Genomic DNA, 21747 nt, shown 5'->3' with positions numbered 1-21747 from the left:
TAATACTGCATTATAGAAGAATAATAGACATTTCTAAAGAGGTTTAGTGTTTTCAAGGGGATATTGACTGCTGCTTTCACCTACAGTCAAAATTCTGATTTTTAGGAACTCTCAAAATGAACCCGAGTTAGCCATCTTAGAAAGTCAGAGATGATGCAAAGCCTTCTGGCTTGTGGTCTGTGGTCTTCTTTCCCAAAAACTCCTAAAAACAATCATTACAATAACTCCCAAATTTCAAGCCTTTGGATTCAGAGTATTGATTCTTTAAGTGATGCCAGCTAACATTATCCAGCACCTTCCACACAGAAGCTTTACCAAAGCATTTTAATCTGGAAAAATTACAGCAGTAGTTATACTTGCAAGTGACTGTCAGGTGCTTTTTCTTTCAACTTGCTTTCACTTTAGGAATCTTTAGGTGTAAGGAAATTCTGCATGGACAACTCTGAAGCAGCTTACCTTCCTACATTAAAAAGTAAGGCTTAAAATATATTTAAACATCACCAGACATTCCATTCACATTACTTATTCACCTCCAAGGTGAAGCAGGAAAGTCTCAAATTAGGTGACAGATAAACTTGAAATACTGGCCACAGGTCATCAAACTACAAAAAGCCATTTTGGTCCACAGTAAACAAAATAGAGCTTGATGTCTATGTTCTCCATATGGGATATATGATAAAATAAAGTTCCTTGGCACAGAAATGGCAAGTGTAAAACATCTAATCAGAGATTAAGAGGTAAGAAGGTGATACAGCAAGCAGGCAAGTTGGTCAGGCTGGTTAATGATTAGAGCATAGCTTTAGATTAGGTATTTTTTTGTGGTGGGAATATACTCCTGGAAACTGTCTAGTACAGTACTGTTGTCTGTGATGGAAACTATAAATACTGTCTAATTTTATATCCTCTTAAAAGGCTTAAGGAGTCTTTTGATTAGGCAAGAGAAATAGGGCATCAAAGGTAAGGAAGCTCAAAATAGATTTCAGCTACAAGTGTCTTCACTAAGATTGTAGAAACCTTCAACTCAATTTGACGTGCTAGGTCTTAAGGAAAAGAAGTTTGATTTTTAAGAAAATTCATGACTCTATGAAGAATTTTGAACTTACAACACTGCAGTTCAATGAAAAATACTTTAAGTAAAAAGCCTCAATTTTAAATGTTTAGTTTAAAAAACTCAACACTTCAGTCAAACAGCATCATGGAAGGATCAATTAATTAATCCTACATTCTCAGCCTCTTTAAACATACTACTAGGACCGAATCTCTACATGGTCTGCAAGTATCCTTAACAATTCAGTGAAAAAGTTTCTGAAGCCCTTCTTCAGTCACAAATCTACCCCTTTTTAGAGTTACAGAAACTCTGCAGGAGTCACAAAGCACAATGCAGATGTATCAATATGTAAGAAACAAGGCAACTTGAAGAATATAATTAAGCATATTTACCTGCAGTATCTTGCTTGTTGAAAACAAATCAACAAACAATCAAAACAAAATAACAAAACAAAACCAAACAACAAAAAACCAAACAAACCCCCCCCACAAAACAAACAAACACACACAAACAAAAAAAAAACCACCCAAAAAAACCAAACAAAAAAACCACACCAAAACTGGTTACTGACTAAATCACACACAACTCCAGACCTGGATACATTTACTTAGTCATTCCTGCACAGGAATTTCCAAGTCAAAAACTCTTTAAAATTAGGCATACTTAGCAACTTTCAAGTTCAAAAAGCAGTATATGAATCTACTAACACATCTAGCTACTCAGCACTTTGACTGAGTCCAGTTTAATCAAAAGGTGGCACTCAGTTTGGTTGGGTTTTTTTTAGCCTGCCTCAACCTCATCTGCACACCTGGCTTGAAGTCAACATGGGAAGGCTTCAAAAACCTAAATTAGTTTTTCTCCATGTCCTTCACCTTAACATGCTGCTCAATTATCTCACTCTCCCAGAACTACTCCCACACATTGAGAACAATACACAGATACTGCCATTTTGAGGATCATAAAATTGCACAGGTAAGGAGCATTTCAGGACGCTGAAATCAGAAGGAAGGAAAGAAAGGAAAAGAAACAAGGTTTAATACAAATTATGATTTAGTCTAACTGCACCTCCAGGACTCAAGACTGGTAAGTTTCCGAGTTTCGTTGTCAGTCCTGATGGGTAGCACATAAAGAGGCACTGGTGAAGAGCTCATGAACGTAGTTGTTTGTTGAATATCAATTCCAGAGGGAAGCTTCATTTTTAATACAAATTTTCATTGAAGTAACAAATAAAAATGTTATCAAATTGTTCAGAATTACAGTTTATCTAAAGTTTATCTATTTTTAAAGCATAAGGTATTTTAGTTAACATCACATATGTCAGATAGCTCCTACCACTCCATTATACAAGATAAACATTTTGCCATAACAAATGCAAAACCCCCAAACACATTTCTTACTCACTTTTATTTGTTATCTACCGAAAGACTGGAAATACATAGCAAATTATTTAATAAAGCCTTCACAATATCTCCAGCAGCCTTTTGCCAAATGTTTCACTGTTCTGTTTAAAACAATAAGAAAATACCTAAAACATATTCTAATCACAAAGAGACACCATGGAATTTTTTCAGCTGTATCTGAAACACTGAACAGTTCAACTGTCTGCTTCATATATACTTACAGGATAATAATAGATGTTTTATCAGTTTGATTTTACTCTCTAATTCTGGACAGAATAATTTACTTTATAGCTCCAGGCTAGCACCACTGGATTACATAGACATAATAGCTGTCTGGTCCTGAAAGCATCCCTATAATTTTAATCAGCCATCCAAATACACACACAACACAAATTACAAACAAGCAAGTAGCAAAGTTTTGTCTGGGGTTTTCTCTTGGTTAAAGTGTGATAAACTGCAGACACAGGTGCCCAATTTCTGACTCCTTTACAGAGAGAAACGTTAAAAGTGTATATTCTCTAATATGGATACTTATTAAATAAAGACAAAGTACAAATACATTTGAATAAATCTAAGAGAAGCTTGATTATATTAAATACCTGGAAATGCAAAAACAAAATTATGCAGCGGTAGCTCATTTATTTAATATAATAACATCCTTTATATTTCTAAAAAGCAAACCCAGTTTCTTTTCTGCATTTAAACCAGATTAAAGCACATGTCAATAAAATCGCTTCTACTAGTCTCTAACTTCTTAAGCATCCAAAAGAAAGTCTAAATTCAAATTAACAGCAGCAATTCCAGTACCGCAGAACAATTTCCAGCCTTTAGTTGTGCCATCTTAAAAATCATCAGGGAATATTCCTCAGAAATTCCCTACATATGCCTATTGATAAGTAATATAAAGGGACTAAAACAAGTTATTGTACATGGTCTCTGGACACCAAGTTGGAAGAAAAATCCACCAGTCTAAAATTGTCTTTATGTATGTAGTTTCATTTTAAAAACCAAAAAAAACCAAAAAACTTTAAATTGTTGCTTTAAACTTGTAGCAATTTCAAGACTGGTCATTATGCAGGATCAGCATTCACAATAGCCCCCAAAATTGCAATTCTTCAAAGATACAATTCAGATTTTTCAAATAGGTAGATGCAAGTAATAAAAGCTACTTAAGAGAAAGCTCCAGCAACTAAGAAGGACATGCTGCATGTTTTCAATGGTAGCACAGCTATACAAGCCAGAAATTACAGCTGCTCTCCTTTCTCAACTGACCCAGCCACACCAGCCAGAGATCTGCTTTTGTCAAATTATGCTGTTAAAAACGATCTTATTGCTACCTGTTCTTCTACTTGGGGAGCTCCTTTGAAAAGTTCAGTATTGAAAATAGAATTTCTGCACCATGACAAACATTGCCAATATATGCCTACTATTAAAGACAGGCCAGCAACTCCCTCCATGTGAAAACTGAGATAAAATACTAGCTAGCTGCACAGTATTCACGTTGAGGTAACAGAAATGTAATGCTTTCTCTGGCCATCCATCATGCTGAGATGTACATGTAAAATGGTATACACTGGAATTATAATACTCTAAGTATTGTATGACTACTAAATGAGTTCATAAAACTCAAACTCTGCCTTTGGCAAGACTGCTATAATCTCCTTCCCTAGTTTAAAAAAAAAAAAAAGAAAACAACAATCCACAGTAGAAAGGAAAACAAGCATCTTTGAGGGGAAAAAATATAGGTAAGTCGTTTAAATCTAATTTAAGACTGCTATGAGAAGAAGAATGATGAATATTAATTTAATATTATTTCCAAGTAAACGTTTGGGTCAAAGCTACTTGTTACTACTCTTTAGACAAGTTACTGCATAGCCCTCTGCAACTGAAAGGCAGGTGACAGTACTGCTATAAGGCCTTGAAAAACCTCAGTATGAATCTGGAAGATGTTTCAAGAAAAATCTCTAGCTATTCATGAAAGTTTGGAAACCACAAATGCTGAAGACAGGGATAGGTATTCATTTGCATTAGAATCAAGTAAATTGGTCATAAAGGCTGACACAAATACTATATTGAGAGAACAAAGAATCTCGAAGCAGTAACACTTTGGAATACAAAAAGCATACAGCATAGCAGTGAGAACAGAATCTTACACAAAATGATAAAGCAAAAACATCTGTAGAGACTTTGGCCTTTAAAGGCAAATAAAAGCAAGCCATGTAATTTTAGACCAAATGATGGGCAAAAAGACACTATGTTAAAACTAAGAATGACCATGTTTCATATATCATAAAATCCAGAACTTTTAAAAAGCCCAACCTGATTAGGCAACAGGGCAGGTAAAACTGTCCACAGACTAAGCTAAGCTTATGCCAGAGCCCTGTGGCTCAGTACCTCTGAAGAACCTCTACCTTCTCAGGTAGAGATAACAGTTCTCTTATCTGAAGTAGCCTGAAAACTGATTTTGTAGCTTTCTAAGAAATTCTGTCATTTCCTTTGTGTTTTTAAATTATTAGAGCTATCCATATGAAAATACTGCTTTACATGTATAAAGGAAGAACAGCAGCAAGATGATTAGCAGATTGAAGCATAACCACCTTTTTACAATGCTTTTAAGAAAAGGGTGTATTACTAGTATGTTCTTACAAAAAAGTCTCCCTCACCCCACACCCCAAAAAGATAGAAAAAGCAAGCACAAGAGCACAGGCACCAGCCATTTAAGAAATCCAGATGCCTGTTAATACCCTGACTTTCATGATACTGTATCAGGGATTCCACAGCTGCAAACATTTACTTTGGGTAATTCTCAGACTTCCACAACTTTACACCTCGTTTATGAACAAAAATTACTGTTTATTATTTTAGTGCTATTTTAGTAAGTTTGTCTCAGTCTTCTGGGAAAGGATTAAAATAATGTTCTTTGACAAAATGCAAGAGCTGCTGTCATTCCCCCCTCATTTCGATTGAGCATCACTTTCTTGATGTAAAAACCCCCTGAAATTCAAAATTGCTTAATGGATATTCACAGTATCATAAAGGAAGAGCTAATTAACAGAGGTACAACATATAACCTATATATCCAACACTGACACTTTCTATAACAGGTTTAATGTAATTCCTTGAAGAATATTACGTAAGAAATATTTTCTAAAGTGTTGCCTTAGTAAATAGATTTGGATTCTAGGACAGTCATTGCAAGAGAAAACTGAATACTACAAAATAAAACAGTGTTGTCAAAGCCATGGAAAGGATGGAATGTATTTTATACAAAGCCTTTAAAAACAGAAATATAAATCATTTTATTTTAAAGCTGGTGGGGCCAGAATATAGCATTGCATTATTTTGCCTTGTAATACACCAGGAACTGAGAGACATCCCCTCAATAGGTGCTGGTAAAACCAAACCCACCTGACTGGAGATGTCCATTGCGGCATGCCAGGTTAGTACTGTCATTATAGACCTCCATTTGCGGCTTGGAAATTTGCAAAACTGCCTGCAGCTTCTCTACATAGTAGAACAGAGGGGGAGGGAGGAAAAAGGACAAAATAAACAAACAAAAACCAAAAATGAACCAAGAAAATTTATGTATGTTGAACACAGAAATGTCAAGTTTGGCTTTGTTATAGTTAAAGATAAAAGGAATATTTCTATCTATTCTATACATTCAGCAAGTGTGTAAAAAAATTCTGTTAGTATGAGCATGACTGAAAATAGCTTTAAAACTCATCCTTTATGGCTGAGTTAATTACAATAATCTTTCCGGTCTAGTGATTGCAGGTACCTCTCAAAAACAATGTTCAGGATTAACTCAATTTAATTTAATAAATATTTATGCTTATAACACATTTTGGAAGTCCTCCTCAAGGTGTTACTTTTGACCAGGTGCAAGAAGTCCTCACTTCTCTGCACAATAAATGTTCCACTTAAGTAGTAACAGCCAGTAGTAGCATTTTACAGAAACCTTCAAACTTCCAGCAGAACACCATATACACATTACAATAATGTCTTTTGAGATCTCTATTTATATATTTAATTGCCTTGAAATGAAGTCAATAAAGTTGTCATGCAAATTGTCTTCTTTAGGAAGATTAAGTTCAGAAACATCACGTAAATATTGAATACAATATTTATAAAGCTAAAGATTAAGGAGAAGGAAATTAAGAAGTAATGAAAAACAGCCTAACCGTAAGTCAAAGAGGTGTAAGGCTACCAACACAAAAGAAAAGTTAAGGACGACTTGTTCTCTATAGTCCAGCTACCACTCTGGCTTTTACCACTGCACTTAAAAACCTCTAGGCTGTACGTTTTGGGCCCTTTACTCCCTCTCCCACCTTTGTTTCACACACACTCCTCCTGTTTTAAAAACCAACCACGGTCCATAAGGATGCAAGGCATATACACTATCAAGCTCTCTCACTCCCTCCTGTTTTTCTTCCTTCTGCTACCCCCCACAAGAGACAACACTACCAAGAAGCTAGAAGAAAGGAGATGCCAAGTAGAGAAGCAATGTCCTCTGGTAATATGAAAGCATATATTGCAAAGGCAGACAAATTCCACTGAAAATGTACACAATCAAGATCATAAATAACCTGGCTGGAAGAAGTGCCTGCATTCACAGCCTGCAGATGGCACAACCAACAAGCACGAGCACTTCCTTAGGCTTCTTTACCTGTTACAGACCTTTCTCTAACCTTTCTGCTTTGTTCCTTTCCTCCTCTTCCTGCTCCTGATCACTCACAGCTAAGATTTCCTGAATAGTATCTTTACACCTCATAGTTAAAGTGATGGCTTAGTAACATTTAGCTTGAACAAAATATGGTTTAGAATGGAAACTTGGTAGTCATGGGCAAATACGAAAAGCTAAGGTTCAAGATTAGTACATGTACACAAGGTTTACTTCATTTTATATTGAAAGCTTTGAAGAGTCAAACAAAAAAATGTCAGTCATACACAAACAGCCTATGAACAACCACAAGCTCTACAACTTCCAAGAAGTTACTCTCATAAGCTTTCCTCTCCAGAAGGGTAAGCAAAGTCCTTTTAGTATGACTGCCTGCAGAGAGTGTACTGCTCTAGTGGACACAGCACTACCAAAGGAGGCAGCAGAATGGTCTGCTCCCTGCCCAGCGCATGCAACCCAAATGGAAAGAACATACAGGAAGCTTAGGAAACAAAATTAGTATTAATAGACTTTTAAGGCATTAGATAATCAGATGAGTTTTGGAGAACATTTCTAAGCTTAACAAAAATGACTTTCTAGTGAGTGACCATAATAACATCAATTGGCTTGTACAGGAAATGCTGTTTGCTTCAATGCTACAATTTGACACTGGGGTTCTACCACAATTATCAATCTTCAGCTAGTTTCACATATTCAGGAGCTCCAGAACTACAACCAAAGAAAAAAGAAAAAATATAATCCAACTGCTGTCCAGTTTCAATCCAGAGTCCTCTCATCACATTACCTATTGACATGTCATTTTAGTATTGCACATAAAATTTCAAATCTTTCAAAATATGAAAAAATTTCAAAATACCACCTTTCCTTAGGGATAGTATAGCTGTAGGATCCTCTGGAATATCAAAAATAAATTAAATTGAGCATTTAAATATTATTCCAGGGAATTATAGGATACCATCATCTTCCACTTAAATGCTTCCTCCCTATTTTTCTAGACACTGACAAAGTTTACAGATTCTCATTCAATATTTCATTGATATCACTGATGATACAATGCTGACATAAACCTACCAAACAAACAGCACTGCAGCCACTGCCTTATTTAGGCAACACTATAGCTTGAGTTCAAGAAACTAATTTCTAGTAAAATAATGCTACCCTGTAACATAAGCCTAAAGCAAAAAGCACCATCTCCTCCAAGATAGTGAAATATTCCAGAAGGTGTCCACTGAAGACCATATCTATACAGGCAGAATATAGGAATATTAATACCTTCCAAAGAGGATACTGATGACAGATATTTGAATTATGTGTCACATATATCCTTCAACCAAAATACTGAAGCTATGCTATATACACAAGAAGGCACTTCTCATGACAGAAATCTGTGCCCCTACAGAAGGTCTCTCTGAAGTGAGAGAACACAGATAGGTAAAATACATAAATAGCATTAAAACTGAATAGTGTTGCACTGGCCACTACAGCCATCACTACATCACTATGCCATAGGAACAACAAGCTGCCAAGTTCTGTGTATCGACTGTAGAAAACAAATACCCTCCTGTCACTCTAAATGCATCAAATTTAATTACTCTAACATGGGTGATCAATCATCCAGGAGAGACCTAGTGTATGAAGACCACCAAAGCAAGGTTTAAACACACAACTAACACATCCTAAACCATGTCAAAATGAGGGGCCACCACCACATCAAATGAAGAACTTTCAAGTCCCCTGACAGCCAGCACAACCCAATATTGTCAATGGACTGTCAAAGCGATCAAGTCCCCTTGAGGTGACCTGAAACACACAGCAGTCACTTCAGCTTTCAGACTGTGTCACAGCTTTAAACAGAGTAAAAGACAAAATTTAGACTCAGGATGAAAACAGGGCTCAAAGTAGAAAACCCATCATCTACAGTGAGTAGCTGCATCCTGTTCCAACATTAAAAGGCCTCAATGGTGTGATAGTGTGATGGTGTGATGACACAGTGGTAACATCTGGGTGTGATCAGACATCACACTCTCACCAGTCCCTCCATCAGTGGGATCATGCAACAAACTTACACTAATGTACCAGCCCTTAAAAAAAAATCCAAAAACAACAAAGAAACACCCCAAAAACCCAACAACACTGAGCACTTCTCAAGGGACAGTGATAATCAGCATGATTTAACTTTCACTTTCTATGTACTAACAATGTAACCTGCTTGACTGGATGGCATTTGAGTTAAGCACTCTGCAATCACATTTCCATCTAGCAAGCAGGATGAAATATTTGGTATATCATCTGGTTTGTTTTATTCTTTCAGCTAATGCTGAAATTATTATTGCCTTTTCTGACTTAAGAAAGGGAGAAATTCCACAAAGCTAGGAAAAAACATTCTTATGAGTTCAATTCATAGGAAAAGTCACTTCATTAAACTGTAATAGCTTCAAGAGCCTCACACTTAATTCAACTAAAAAAGGATCTTTACAGCACACAAACACTTCCAAATATCTGTTACTATAAGTAACAGGCTAAGAGTGTGTTTAGAATGGCACATGGAATTCAACTCTAGATTACCTTAAATTTCTATAAAATCCACATAAAATGACCAACAAAAATAATAAAAAAAGATGCTGTCAATACTTCAAAGTTGGTTAGATGGCATAAAAATATTACTCAAATAGAAGCCTAATGATCAAACTTGTAGGGATATAAAGCCATTGAAATATCTCTCCAAACTATATATTTTGTGTTCCTAAAGGGCACACGACTTCACTTGCTCCTTTTTATCCAAATTTCACTTTTAGGTTCATTGTATGAAGCACATCCTCAGTAAAAATTAACAAGAACCTAGGCAGAATAAAGTACTAAACTGGTAATTTAAAAATAAAAATGAAATAAAACATTACACCAACTAACATAATGGAACACTATTCTATCTGTTTACCTTTCAATCTGCACTCTGAATGAAGCAAACAAATAGCATGTGATCACACATTCTGATAGTAGAGATGAATATACTTCAACTTTAAGGGTTTTTGTGACTTTTACCCTTTGTTTCTTTTCAATCAGATCACAGCAAGTAAGCAACTTATCAACACTTCAAGCACTACTACAGCAATAAAAGCAAGGATGAAGCATTACCCACAAAATACAAACACTGTTACTTCAAATTTTGAGAAACAGCAAATTTTTTTCTAGGAAGAAATTCTAGTTACTTGTCATTAGGATGTGAGCAACAAGCCATACCTTATCAAAGATTATTAGCATGTAATCACTTGCACTTTATTGTTCCCCAGTTCATATTACATCTAGAAGTCAGCCTTCAACCCTAGTAAGTGGAAAATACCTTTTCTCCATATACTACAACTGTACCGAAAACCACCCATATTAAAGCATAGAAGACAGATGCCTCCTTCACCTCCTGTCCCCATCAATTTTTTTCAAAAAATACTAAAGACATCAGGAACTCAAGGGAAACAAAAGGGGCTCACTTCCTTGGGATTGTCTCAACTTCCCTGTCAATCACCAGTTAGGAACACAGAACCATAAAGAGTAGAAAAGAGCCCAAGTTTTCCCATCGGCTCTACATGCTCCTAGAAGAATGAGTTAGTGGAACTCCACACAAGAGAGGATATGCAAGAGATACGCAAGTTAAAATCAAGTACATTTATTAGTGTACCTTTAAAGAGCAATTAAAAACATAATCCTTATTTTAATTTTACTGACTGAATTGAAAGCATTTTCAAAGTTTTAAATTTAGAGGATGCACTACACAGAGCTATGGGTCTGTTGTTTGATGGGAGGATCTTTACTCTGTTAAAAGCATATATATAAAACCTAATTTTAATAAAGCTAAAACTATACAACACTATCCTTCTGAGAAAGGTGACCTTACCTTCTAATTTTAAAATAGAACACTACTAGAAAAGAATCAAGAAAATTAGAATTTCATAACCTTATGGTCTACGTGATGTTAAAAAATTATCATCATTATTATTATCATTTACCAATAATAAGGAAAATTGTTAATGTAAGTGATAGCAAAATCAACAGACTATGAAGTAGTTACACTTACAGGAAGCACACTTGGCACTCATGATCAGCAATATATCATAAATTTCACCACAGTACTAACAGAAAAATCCTGAATGAACTCCATCAGGAGTTAATCAAGACTTCGTCATTTTATCAGTCAAGTGTGCTATGATATAAAGACTTCTCATTTACTTTTATACATGAAAGTGGGTCATGAAATTCCATTTGCAAAATCCATCAACAGCACTTACTATCAACTAAAAATTAAACTAAAGAGACCCTATAAAGATAATGACTCATTCACTTTAAAAATTCAAGTAATATTTTAGAAGAATACATTAAATGAAGTTGTGCAAATAATTACAAACTTTCCAAAGTCATGAATTGTAACTGGTACCTAAAAGCTGCAACCGATCCTTGGCCATTGCCAAATTTGTCATCATTTTAGATTGGAGACGTCGAGCCCGTTCACACTGATCACCTTACAAAGAAAAATCCATGTTAAAACACAATTTGGTAAATTAAGTACTAAAATACTGATACCCAGCCCTCCAACTTCCTCCTCCCACTCCTTATTTATCCTCTCCACTATGGAACTTCATTACAAAACTAATGAAAAGAACTCTAAAGCTTCCTATTTAATCAAGAATTTAAAGTTAGTTGACACTATGTGCTTTACAATAGTGCTTATAGAGTGATGGAAATCCAAACACTGCTTTGCATATTGTCTAACATTTCATGCTGGCCTAATATGCCCCTTGTCTCTGCATTTCTCTGAACAGAAATCAAATTAAAAAAAAAAGATTTTTAAAAAGCTTGAAAAGTGACTGAGAGGCAAGTACAATTTGAGATAATTCCTTTTGGCAAAATTAACAGATTTAAATTCAGTTGACTGTGTCCCTTTACATTTTAAAACACACAGAATTAGACATTAACACCACCACTTCCAAAGAAATGTTGTCTGTTCAAGTCCAACTTTTTTTTTTAACTGTGCAATTTATACAGCTTCTATCAAATGCCACTGGTATTGCCCCTAAGTAAGATCACCATATGCTTCTAAACACAGGTGAGGAACAAAATGAAGGTCTGCAAAAACACTTACAGGTTTAGGTTTGGGGCAGGTGATTTGGGTTGTTATTATTATTATTATAATATTATTTTGAGGACAGAAATTGTCAGCAAGTCCTTCACTACACCTGTATTTCTATGATACATACCTACTTCTACACTAAAGGTTAAAATGATTCCACACAGAGAGATGGCTTTCTTCCTTTGTTGGAAATATTCAGTTATTTTGGCCTAAGTTATTCAGAAACACAACATCAGGCCATTCCAAATTGAGGGGTTTCTTTTTAGATTATACTGAAGGCAATACAAAATTCTGCGTAAGTGAGAACATGAACTGTCAACTTCAGCAAATCAAATCAAAACTGAGTCTTTTGGCACTCCCATTATATAAGAAATCATGTGTTTACTTAACAGTGTTCATGAACTCCTTATGATTTTGCAGAGTCTGAAAATATTTGGAGCAAGATTTGCATGTGGTATAGACCAGAATATTAAGGTGGAACAGAGAAATGGACCAGTGTTTACCTACAGCAAAATCAGGAATAAGAAAGATCCTTATGAAATAATTCATATGGCCAACAGCTCCTAGCCCCTACCATATTTAGTAATATTGATTTCTCACTTCAAAGAGGCCATAAACCAAAATCAGTTCCACAAAACTCAAAACTGGCTTACCTTGACCAATTACTAAGACAGCTATTCCTTTTTCCAGTTCTTCAATTCCTTTCTTATACCATTCAACAGCTTGTTCCTTTTGTCCTGCTTAAAAAGGAAGTGAGCCAATTATTTTCTTGAATGAATTCAAGCTTAGGAATAGCGCTAATAAAAAAAGCAAAATAAATTAATAATTTAATTTATTTTAATAAATTAAAATAAAGCTGAGGTTCTATATAATGTTGCATAAACAAGTAAGAGAGAGAACAGAGATTTGAGCAAAATCCTGTGATTTAAAGAAAGTCTTAAAGGGACACTGTCAACTTTACATCTACTTAAATATCAAATAAGCAAAACCAGGTACTATACCAGCCTCAAATCACTTTTGCCTGTTTTAAGAATGATTTCTTTAAGGCAGATGAAGAATTAATCTCCTCCTCCCCACACCCCAAGAAAAAAAAAAATAAAAAAGCTCACCTACACATATTCACTCTCAGGAGAAATGGTGAAATTAACAGTTTTTACTTCTGGAACATCAACTAGAGATGTGCCTCTTAATCTTCCAGTGATAGCCAATAATAACACTAATGACAACCAAAATAACACTAGAAAAAGACAGAAACTCAAGAAAAAAAGCAACAAGACACTACACGAGAGAGGAGATTTCTCCTCTGGTTAACTTTTGTACACTGCAGTTCATTTGTCTTTGTTCATGCTGTTATGAAACATGCTGTTATGTATTACAGGTGTGTGTCAGCTTTCACCTGAAGCACAGCTCGAATTAGAGCACACCTCTGTACCAACCACGTCCTGAATGGAATATTACAGCAAACACAACCATGAACATGCCTATGCCTGACCTGAGCTATGTGACACCGTGACTGGAAGTCAGCCCCTGAAGACCTATCTGCTTCATATTCCTCCCTTTCTATAAATACTCTACATTAAAAATATATTTACCTGCACATGGAAAAATACTTTTACAACATAATTATATCACACTAAGCATGCATTTCCACAGAGGAATATAACAGATTAGATATTAGACCTTAAAACCTGATCAGCATTAACAAGATACTATTGAAAGAAAAACTAAATAGAAGTTCAGATATCATTTCTCTAGTTTCAGATGACATAATGTTTCACAAAACTATCCCCAGTGCCAGTTACCATTGGCTGTGTTCTTCTACACTCAAATCTTTTGATAACTTCAGTCCCAAACCTATTTTATAGCAAATTTCAGTGTTAATAAAAATATTTCAATCCATTTCTAGAATCCTCTTCTGAGGTTTCTCTTGCTCCTCTTCAGATTAAAAAAAAAAAAATCTCTCAATAATAATATTTGGCAAGCTCCCCTGCACAGATAATTAATTTCATGCTTTTCTCTTCTTACCACTACAAACCACAGAGCACCTGCCTATAGTCATGAACACAACACACAATGGGAGTCATTTCATTACTGCCCTCCCTTCACCAGCTTCATATATGCTGACTGTTAAGGACAAAGCTAGGTAAATTAAATCACCCAAGGTGAGTGACTTCAATCATCTCTTTAGACTTTAAGCTTCTTCTTCCTTCCACCCACAGAAACAGTTTCGACTACAGTGTAAATCATAAATCTAATACTGATTATACCCAAATAAAAATCTGGTTTGAGATGATTCCAGCCACCTCCACTAACAAACCCTGAACTGCTTTGTTATTTTTAGGGGCAGCTGCAAACATGACAAGGTCATCATTAAAATTTCACTTCCAGGTTTAACTGGAGAAAGTTTAAAAGCACAACACCACACCAAGCTGTTTGCAAAGGTTGTGCTCCAAATCCACACTGAATGATTGACTAGTTCTCAGTGATTAAGACATTAAAAATACAATAAATGTCACTCTCCTTGGAAGTTGCTGATTTGATATTGGCTCTGGCAGAATGGAGCTCATTTTCCTCAAACAGACCCAATGGCATTGTCTTTTGGATTTGTGACTAAAACAGTTGATAACACGGAAATGTTTTGAGTATTGTTGAACAGCACAACCTCAAGGTTTTATTTTTCCCATCTAGATCCCCCGTGAGCAGGCTGAGGGTGCACAAGAAGTTGGGAGAGGACACTAGCAGGATGGCTGACCCAATGGAATATTCTGCATCATACAATATAATGCTCATCAATAAAAACCTGGGTAGATGAATAACTGAATGAGGGCCGTCTTCCAAGGCAATCCTTGTTTGGAAAGATTTCTCACCTTCCCCCCCCCCCCCCCCCCCCCCCACTTCTGCTTCTCCTATGCTCTGCCCTGTCCCACTGAGAAGAGTAAACAAGCAGCTGTGTAGATGCTTAACTTCTTGCAGGGGTCAACACACCACATGTGCCTTCTTAGGAAAAGTTATTAAGCTTAATTGTGAAAATACCAGAATAAGAATAATTGCCTCACTAATTCAGAAGCATAAAAAATTAACAGAAGTACTATCAAAATTACTGAAGTATGCATAGCTCCCACAACAGCAAAAATGTCCCATAACTAAGAGGCTATTAGACAATTCAGAAATTCCAACCATTTTACACACCACATCTAACATACAGTTTTCTCTTTGAAGCTATAAAAAGCTTGTTTACAGATCAAAAAATTTTCAAAGATAGACAAGTATTCTGGCAAAATCAGATAAGCAAATAACAAATCTATGTACTAAAGTACATAGATGTACTAAAGTGAGTTTTTTCTCAGTGGAATGCATACTGCAGTTGCAGGACTGTAACAGTTGTGCAACTGCCCATATTAGCAGCGAAGATCATCTTAATAAATGTATGGCCTGTGCTGCCAATTCATGTGGGATCACCCTAAAGATACCTACAGAGCAAGTCCATGATTAAAACTGGTATTTAAGGGCTTACCCTCCAAACCACCAACAGTTAAAGGTCACAACAGTGGAACAGGTGTCTGACAAGGAAAGACTTTGCTACTCCTCATGGAGCAATCATCAACAACACCGAAGCTCTCAGTTACCTTCTTTCATGCTTTGCTCCTATGACCCTCAGCACTCTCTCGCTGCACATCTGTGCTGAACTAACCTTGCAAAACACAGTGAAGGTTTATTTTTTTTCTCTCCCAGAGCATATCACTGCCACTCCCGAACTGTCAACGCAAAGGAGGACACATCCCACGCTTTTATGGTGCTCTCAGCATGCAGCTTCTATTGAAGGCCTACTCCTAGATTTTTCATCTCCTCCTCTAGGATAGCAGTTTCATTAAAGCTCAGCTGAAAGTTTAGAATGAAGCATTCTGACTTTTCCAGAAAATTTTAAAAACCAGCATAGCAAGGCCTACCTTTTGCATGCTGACAGAATTATGCTGCTGTATTCAGAATAAACGGTTAAATTAAATTCAGTGTCAAGTGTTTTGTTCGGTTGAGTTGTTTTAATGCTTTACAAAAAAATTTAAAAAAAATTCCTCGCTCCTCTGTTTTATTTTATTGAACTTTAAACGTCCTTCTTAAGGTCTTCTCATCACACAGTGGTAGATTCTTAAAGAGTACGCATGTCTAACAGTTTAAGAAAAACATTTTTTAAGAAACTACCAAAATATAAATAAGTATTTCTTTCCTTAAAAGTCACAGCATTCCAAATGGGCATTCCGAGGGCCAAGTAACCCGAAGCCTCGCTTCAGCACTCATCATTTGTCAGGCAGGGCATTATAGGATGCACCCTCATTATTGTTCTTGCTGCTTTTGTTGTCCGGCTGGCTTGGTGAAGGCTAGTTACAGTGACACAGCCGCCTACAATTTTTAATCGCCTCACTCAGACCTCCGCGGCAAAAACTCTTAAGTTTTGGGGGAAAAATACCAGCACTTGTATTGCAAGGGGAACGAGCCCGAGCCGCAGCTTTGTGATCCAACCCGCACCTGCGGGGTTGCGGCAGGGACGTACCCGGCCGGGGACCAAAGCACCGCCACCGCATGCGGGCACAGCTCGGCTCAAGCCCCGCACACACCGTCCGCAGCCCGCATTTCTCTCATGAGCGGGTTTTGTTTGCTCTCAGCTGAAAGCGGTTCCACGGCACAGGGCCTTCCCGCCCCCCCTCCCCGCACACCGGGGCGGCCGCGGGCGCTCCCTCCCTACCTGTCTCGTCCTCATCGATGCGCAGAGCCATGGAGATGCACTCGAAGGCCCGCTTGTGGCACGCCCGCACCGTCTCGGGCGCCCCGCCGGGCTCGGGCGCGTCGCCGGCCCCGGCCCTGCTGCCCTTGGCGGCCATGAGGGCGCCGCGGGAGAGGCGCTCGCAGAGCCAGGCGAAGAGCAGCCCGAGCTGGAAGGCGACGAAGCGGAGCAGGGCGAAGGCGGCGAACAGCGGGTACGAGAAGTAGTACAGGTTCCGCTTGTGCGGGGACGCCGCCGCCGCCGCCCCCGCCGGCGGCACGGGGGGCGCCGGCCCGGGCGGCGAGGAGGGAGAGGCGCCGGCGGTCGGAGGCGCGGAACTGGAGCCGGCTGAGCCCTTCTTCTTCCCTCGGCCACCCGGAGAATTCATTCACCGCCGTCGCCATAACCCGCTGCCAGGGACTGACAACAACCGGCCATGGTGATGGCGGCGGCGGCGACGCCCCTTTCGGCCGGCCCAAGGGGAGGGACGGAGGCCGGGAGCGGGGAGAGTGGCACCGCCCCTGCCGCCATGGGAGGCGACGGAGTGGCGCCTCCAGCACCCGGCCCGCCCCGCTCCGCTCCCACGGCCCGAGGGGCGGGCTCTCGGACAGGCTCAGCGCTGGGCCTGGACAGCACAGAATCACAGAATCAATGGGGTTGGAAGAGACCTCTGAGATCATCGAGTCTAGCCTTTGCAATGTAAAGGTGCAAAATTGGACCATAGCACTAAGTAGCACGTCCGGACGATTCTTGAATCAGGGACGGTGACTGTACCACCTCCTCGGGCAGTCCATCCCAATGTTAAACAACCCTTTCTGTGAAGAAATTCCTCTTAGCGTCCAACCTGGACCATCGCTGGCATAGCCTGAGGCAATGTCCCCTTCTCCCTCCGCTGGTTGTCCGGGAGAAGAGGCCGCCCCCCACCTGGCTGCAGCCTCCTTTCGGGGTGCTGTAGGGACCGCAACTCGACAGTGAAAGCCCCAGCCCGCTCCAGCCCTGGCAGAGGCCAGTCAGTGTCGGCCCATGAAACGCACCGAGAGGACGGGCGATGAATAATTTAATAGGATTAGTTATTCTGACTGGGGTTGTGAGCCACCCCGCTGGCACAATGCGGCGCAGATTCCTGGCGCCACTCCCGCCTGGAGTCATTGCTAGTGGCACACAGGCAGAGCCCGGGGAATTCCCTGGCACGGAGAGGCGTGCAGCAGCCAGTCGCCGGCGGTGTCCCTGCTCCCGCCGCCGTGGAGCTGTCCCCGGGAGCGTGCTCCGGTGCTCTGTCAGCTCCGCAGCTCTGTAATGGGAATGACAGGCCGTCTCCTCACATGCAGGGAGCTAATGGAATTCACTATACATTATAGATACATCGCTCTGGGGAAAAAAAATTTAAAAAATCAAATCTTTAATCCACTCTCCTTAACAAAAATGAACACGCGGTTGTCCAAGCCCTTGTCAATTATTTGCCCAGACATAATATTTATTTATTTGTGTCTCTATCAAAGAGATAGATCCTCCAGCTCCCTACTCCTTTGGTTATTTCAAACCTTAAAAATGCTTTGGTACCTTCGGTCTAGCAACCTAGGGGAGGCATCCATACACCAGCACTTCTGTGCCTACCGCTATATTCGCCCTTTTGGCAAACACCTCCCTCTCTGCTTCAATCTTCCCATCTTTGTGGTTGCCTTGTCTGATCTTTTTCACCGTTGCTCTGCTCTGTCACACTCTCTGTTCTACAAATAAAATACTGAGTGAGATTATGACAGATCATCTCTCTGCTGCACCCCTGAACTGCACACAGGAGCCGAGACAGTCCCGAAACTGTAGATAGCTGAGTCAGTGCACAAGTAAGTTTGCACCAGCTTACAGCAAGAAATGGGGGTTGATGGGGCATGTTAATAAAAAGCATATGCCAAACTAAAATTACTGTTGTCTGCAATATTTTATTAATTCTTCCAAAATTATTATAACATAACTATTTTTTTTCTTGTTTGTTTATGCCTCATAAAGTTACTCCCAGTTGCCCCTCGTACTGTGTATTAATTTTCTTAAATAACAGAGTGGAGTGGTTTTCTTCTAATGACAGAACAGTACACATTATACACTTTGCTTACTCTATCAAATACAGAATTTTAAATAATAATTTTTAAGGAACGTACAGACATATAACAACCATTCATGACCTAGAGTATTAATTAGACAAACAGTGAATCTATCAGTGCTGAAAAAATGCAGTAATGTCCATCAAGTATTTTTCTTCTGTGTTTTGTAAGTAAGCTTGTATACTTCTGTTATGAAAATATTATCAAGTATGTTCCAGCCCCCTCATGAGTGGAGAAATTTGGGGTTTTTTTAGTATACATAACTGTCCTTTAAAAAAATCTCGTTTACTGATGTAAAGGTTTAACAGATTTTGTAATACCAAAGAAACTCCAGAAGCTTCAAGCAGTGTTAACACTAAGTAGTATTCAAAAATGTGAAGTAAGGCCATAACAACAGATAATTGAGCTATTGTCTTTATTATTCCACTACAATCTAAAGTATCATCCCATTCCTGAGCAAAATAGAAAAGCCAGTGAAGGAATACATTTATTAACAAGGACAGATTAAATGACAATGGAAGACAACGTATCTCAATCAATCCTGAGTAACTGGTTTATTCTGTTACTTTTACTTTTTAAAAAATTTTAAAAATTAAAAATTGACACCTTTGTGAATCATATGACTGTACCATGACAATAGAAGAGTGCACTTTCTAGGGGCGTAACATGTTAAGCCAAAAGCAGGAATCAGTGAGAAATTGTTAGCAAGTCTTAATATTTTTAGTGAAAACCTATAGAACCAGCTCACTATTGTGGCTATTAAATATTTTAGTGCTCTGCAAGTTGAATTTCCCTACCCTCCTTTATTAAGATCACGCTATCAGTCACTGGACTTGTCAGTGAACCATTCTAATTAATAATCTGGTGAAGATTAATGCTAGTTTGAAAAAAAATTTTAAAAAAAATCACAAACCCTTACACCACATCAGAGCAGTGGCTGGCTTTCTGCTGGTTAGTGAGGTATCCTGGCTTAGCAAAGGTTCTGATGAGCATCAGCAAGGGGTGGAAGAAGTGACACCTCCTTCTCTGGAATGGACAACTCTTGACTCTACTCTGAAGATGAAGGACTTGGAAATACAGGAGATACAATCTCCTGTGTCTCAGCAAAAGACTCGGTAATCTGAGCAGACCAGCACTACAGTCATAGGAATTAGAAAGTTGCAACTACCCTGACACCATGATTTACCATTGCACAAAAAGCAAGTTGGAAAACCGTTTTTCTTTCCCAACAGGACCTCTAAATGCAATTCTCTAAAATGTCATTGCTAGAACACGATGAAAAATTCAGAGAGGCTCAAAACTGAATGAAAAGCTTATACCTCTTCACATTAAGAATTTCTGTATTCCTGCTGTAAGTTTTAGTAAATAAATCTGTTTTCAGCTTACCTCTTTATCATCACATAGGTTTGCCAGCACTAGTTACTAAAATAGTCTTAAAGACAGGACACAGTTCTGGTCTAAGTCCAAGTTCTTCAGTTGAATGAGTATCAAATCTGTGACTGGTTTTTGAGCAGTAGTTTTTGAGTCTGCTTATTACACTGGTAACCTTGTCAGGTCTGCAAACATTATTTCAAATTCATTTATGTACTCACACTTCATTATTATCACTACTAGATGATTACAGAAGAGCAGAATCTGTTGAAAACATGGCATTTCTGTTATTTCTCCAATTCACTAATCTTTTAGGAGCATCAACTAGATCATTCATACGCATCATCAGCACTGCAGCAAGAAGACAAAAAAAGAAGCAGAGACTTATTTTTGCAAAACAATAAAAAAGTTTATTTTCTAAAAAAACCCCAAACAAAAAAACGCCCAATCAAACCAAAAACCAAGCCCCCCCCCCCCCCCCAAAACCCCAAACCTACAGAAATGAAACTACTTTGTCAATTTGAACGCAAAAATATTATTACGGCACTTTAATTCACTAGCATAAACCACATTACCAGACAGAGAATTCAGAGAATCGTTAGGGTTGGAAGGGACCTCGGGAGATCATTTAGTCCAGCCCCCTAGCCAAGGCAGGGATATCAAACGCGAATGACACAGGAGAGCATCCAGCCAGGTTTTGAGTCAGGTAGTCTCCTCTAGAGAAGACTTCATGACCTCCATGAGCCTGTGCTCCAAGTGCTCTGCCACCTTCAGTGTCAAGAAATTATTCCTCAAATTCAATTCCTAGCGAAAAGAGAACAAATCAACAGGGCACAGATGTTCAAACACTGGTACAGTTTGCAGCAGCACAACAGCTACAGAAGCAGCAAACTCTTCCACTTCCTGACAGCTTCAAGTCAGGATGCCCGAAGCTGATCCCTGGTGAAAGCTGAGCAGCCGCGATTTTGTTCGCAGAGAGAAAATTAGCGGCCAGCACTCACCTTTGTGCAAACCACGCTCTATGCAGCTCTGGAAAGTTATTTCACTAACAAAACTTCACTTTCACACCCAAAATAACTTCAGCAATGTTATTCCTCATGAACACGACAGCGACCTCCTCAGACAGCAAGCCGCATTGATTCCGAGCACGTTTCCGTACCCCAAAACCCCAGGTTGATTTGGAAGCGAGCACATCCCGCAGTTCTTATTCCCGACAGGACCCCTGGGCCCGAAACCCGCCCCGCGCTCCGCTCCGCCTTCCCCGCCGCCGGGTGGGGCC

At 38.8% G+C, this 21747-nt stretch overlaps 1 protein-coding gene and 1 long non-coding RNA gene across 8 annotated transcripts in view; both read right to left on the bottom strand.

The window, feature by feature from the left end:
* The window catches only part of SPAST (spastin), a 40669-nt gene extending 23244 nt beyond the window's left edge, over window positions 1-17425 (bottom strand). Inside the window, exons 1-4 of one of the 7 annotated variants that reach the window (XM_088053038.1) lie at window positions 16984-17422; window positions 12899-12982; window positions 11553-11636; window positions 5857-5952 (exon numbers count right to left, since the gene is read on the bottom strand). In XM_088053038.1, coding sequence (XP_087909164.1) covers window positions 5857-5952; window positions 11553-11636; window positions 12899-12982; window positions 16984-17389 — 670 coding nt within the window. In that variant the 5' untranslated portion in view covers window positions 17390-17422. Of the gene's footprint in view, window positions 1-5856; window positions 5953-11552; window positions 11637-12898; window positions 12986-16983 lie in introns of all 7 variants that reach the window. The other 6 variants (XM_088053037.1, XM_088053039.1, XM_005526884.3 and 3 more) reach the window with 6 other exon arrangements.
* A 2181-nt stretch (window positions 17426-19606) lies between these two features.
* Window positions 19607-21714, bottom strand: LOC148184627 (uncharacterized). Its single transcript, XR_015772303.1, has 3 exons — window positions 21470-21714; window positions 21044-21272; window positions 19607-20819 (listed from the first exon to the last, which is right to left on the bottom strand). It is a non-coding gene; the product is annotated as an uncharacterized LOC148184627 (long non-coding RNA).
* Between the last annotated feature and the right edge of the window lie 33 nt (window positions 21715-21747).

This window comes from Pseudopodoces humilis, chromosome 3 (genome assembly GCF_049639895.1).
Source record: "Pseudopodoces humilis isolate 2021_Gansu_Grassland_sample_001 chromosome 3, ASM4963989v1, whole genome shotgun sequence".
NCBI classification, from domain to species: Eukaryota; Metazoa; Chordata; class Aves; order Passeriformes; family Paridae; genus Pseudopodoces; species Pseudopodoces humilis.
Note: the sequence above shows the minus strand (reverse complement) of the source record. Positions and strands in the feature narration are given on the sequence as shown.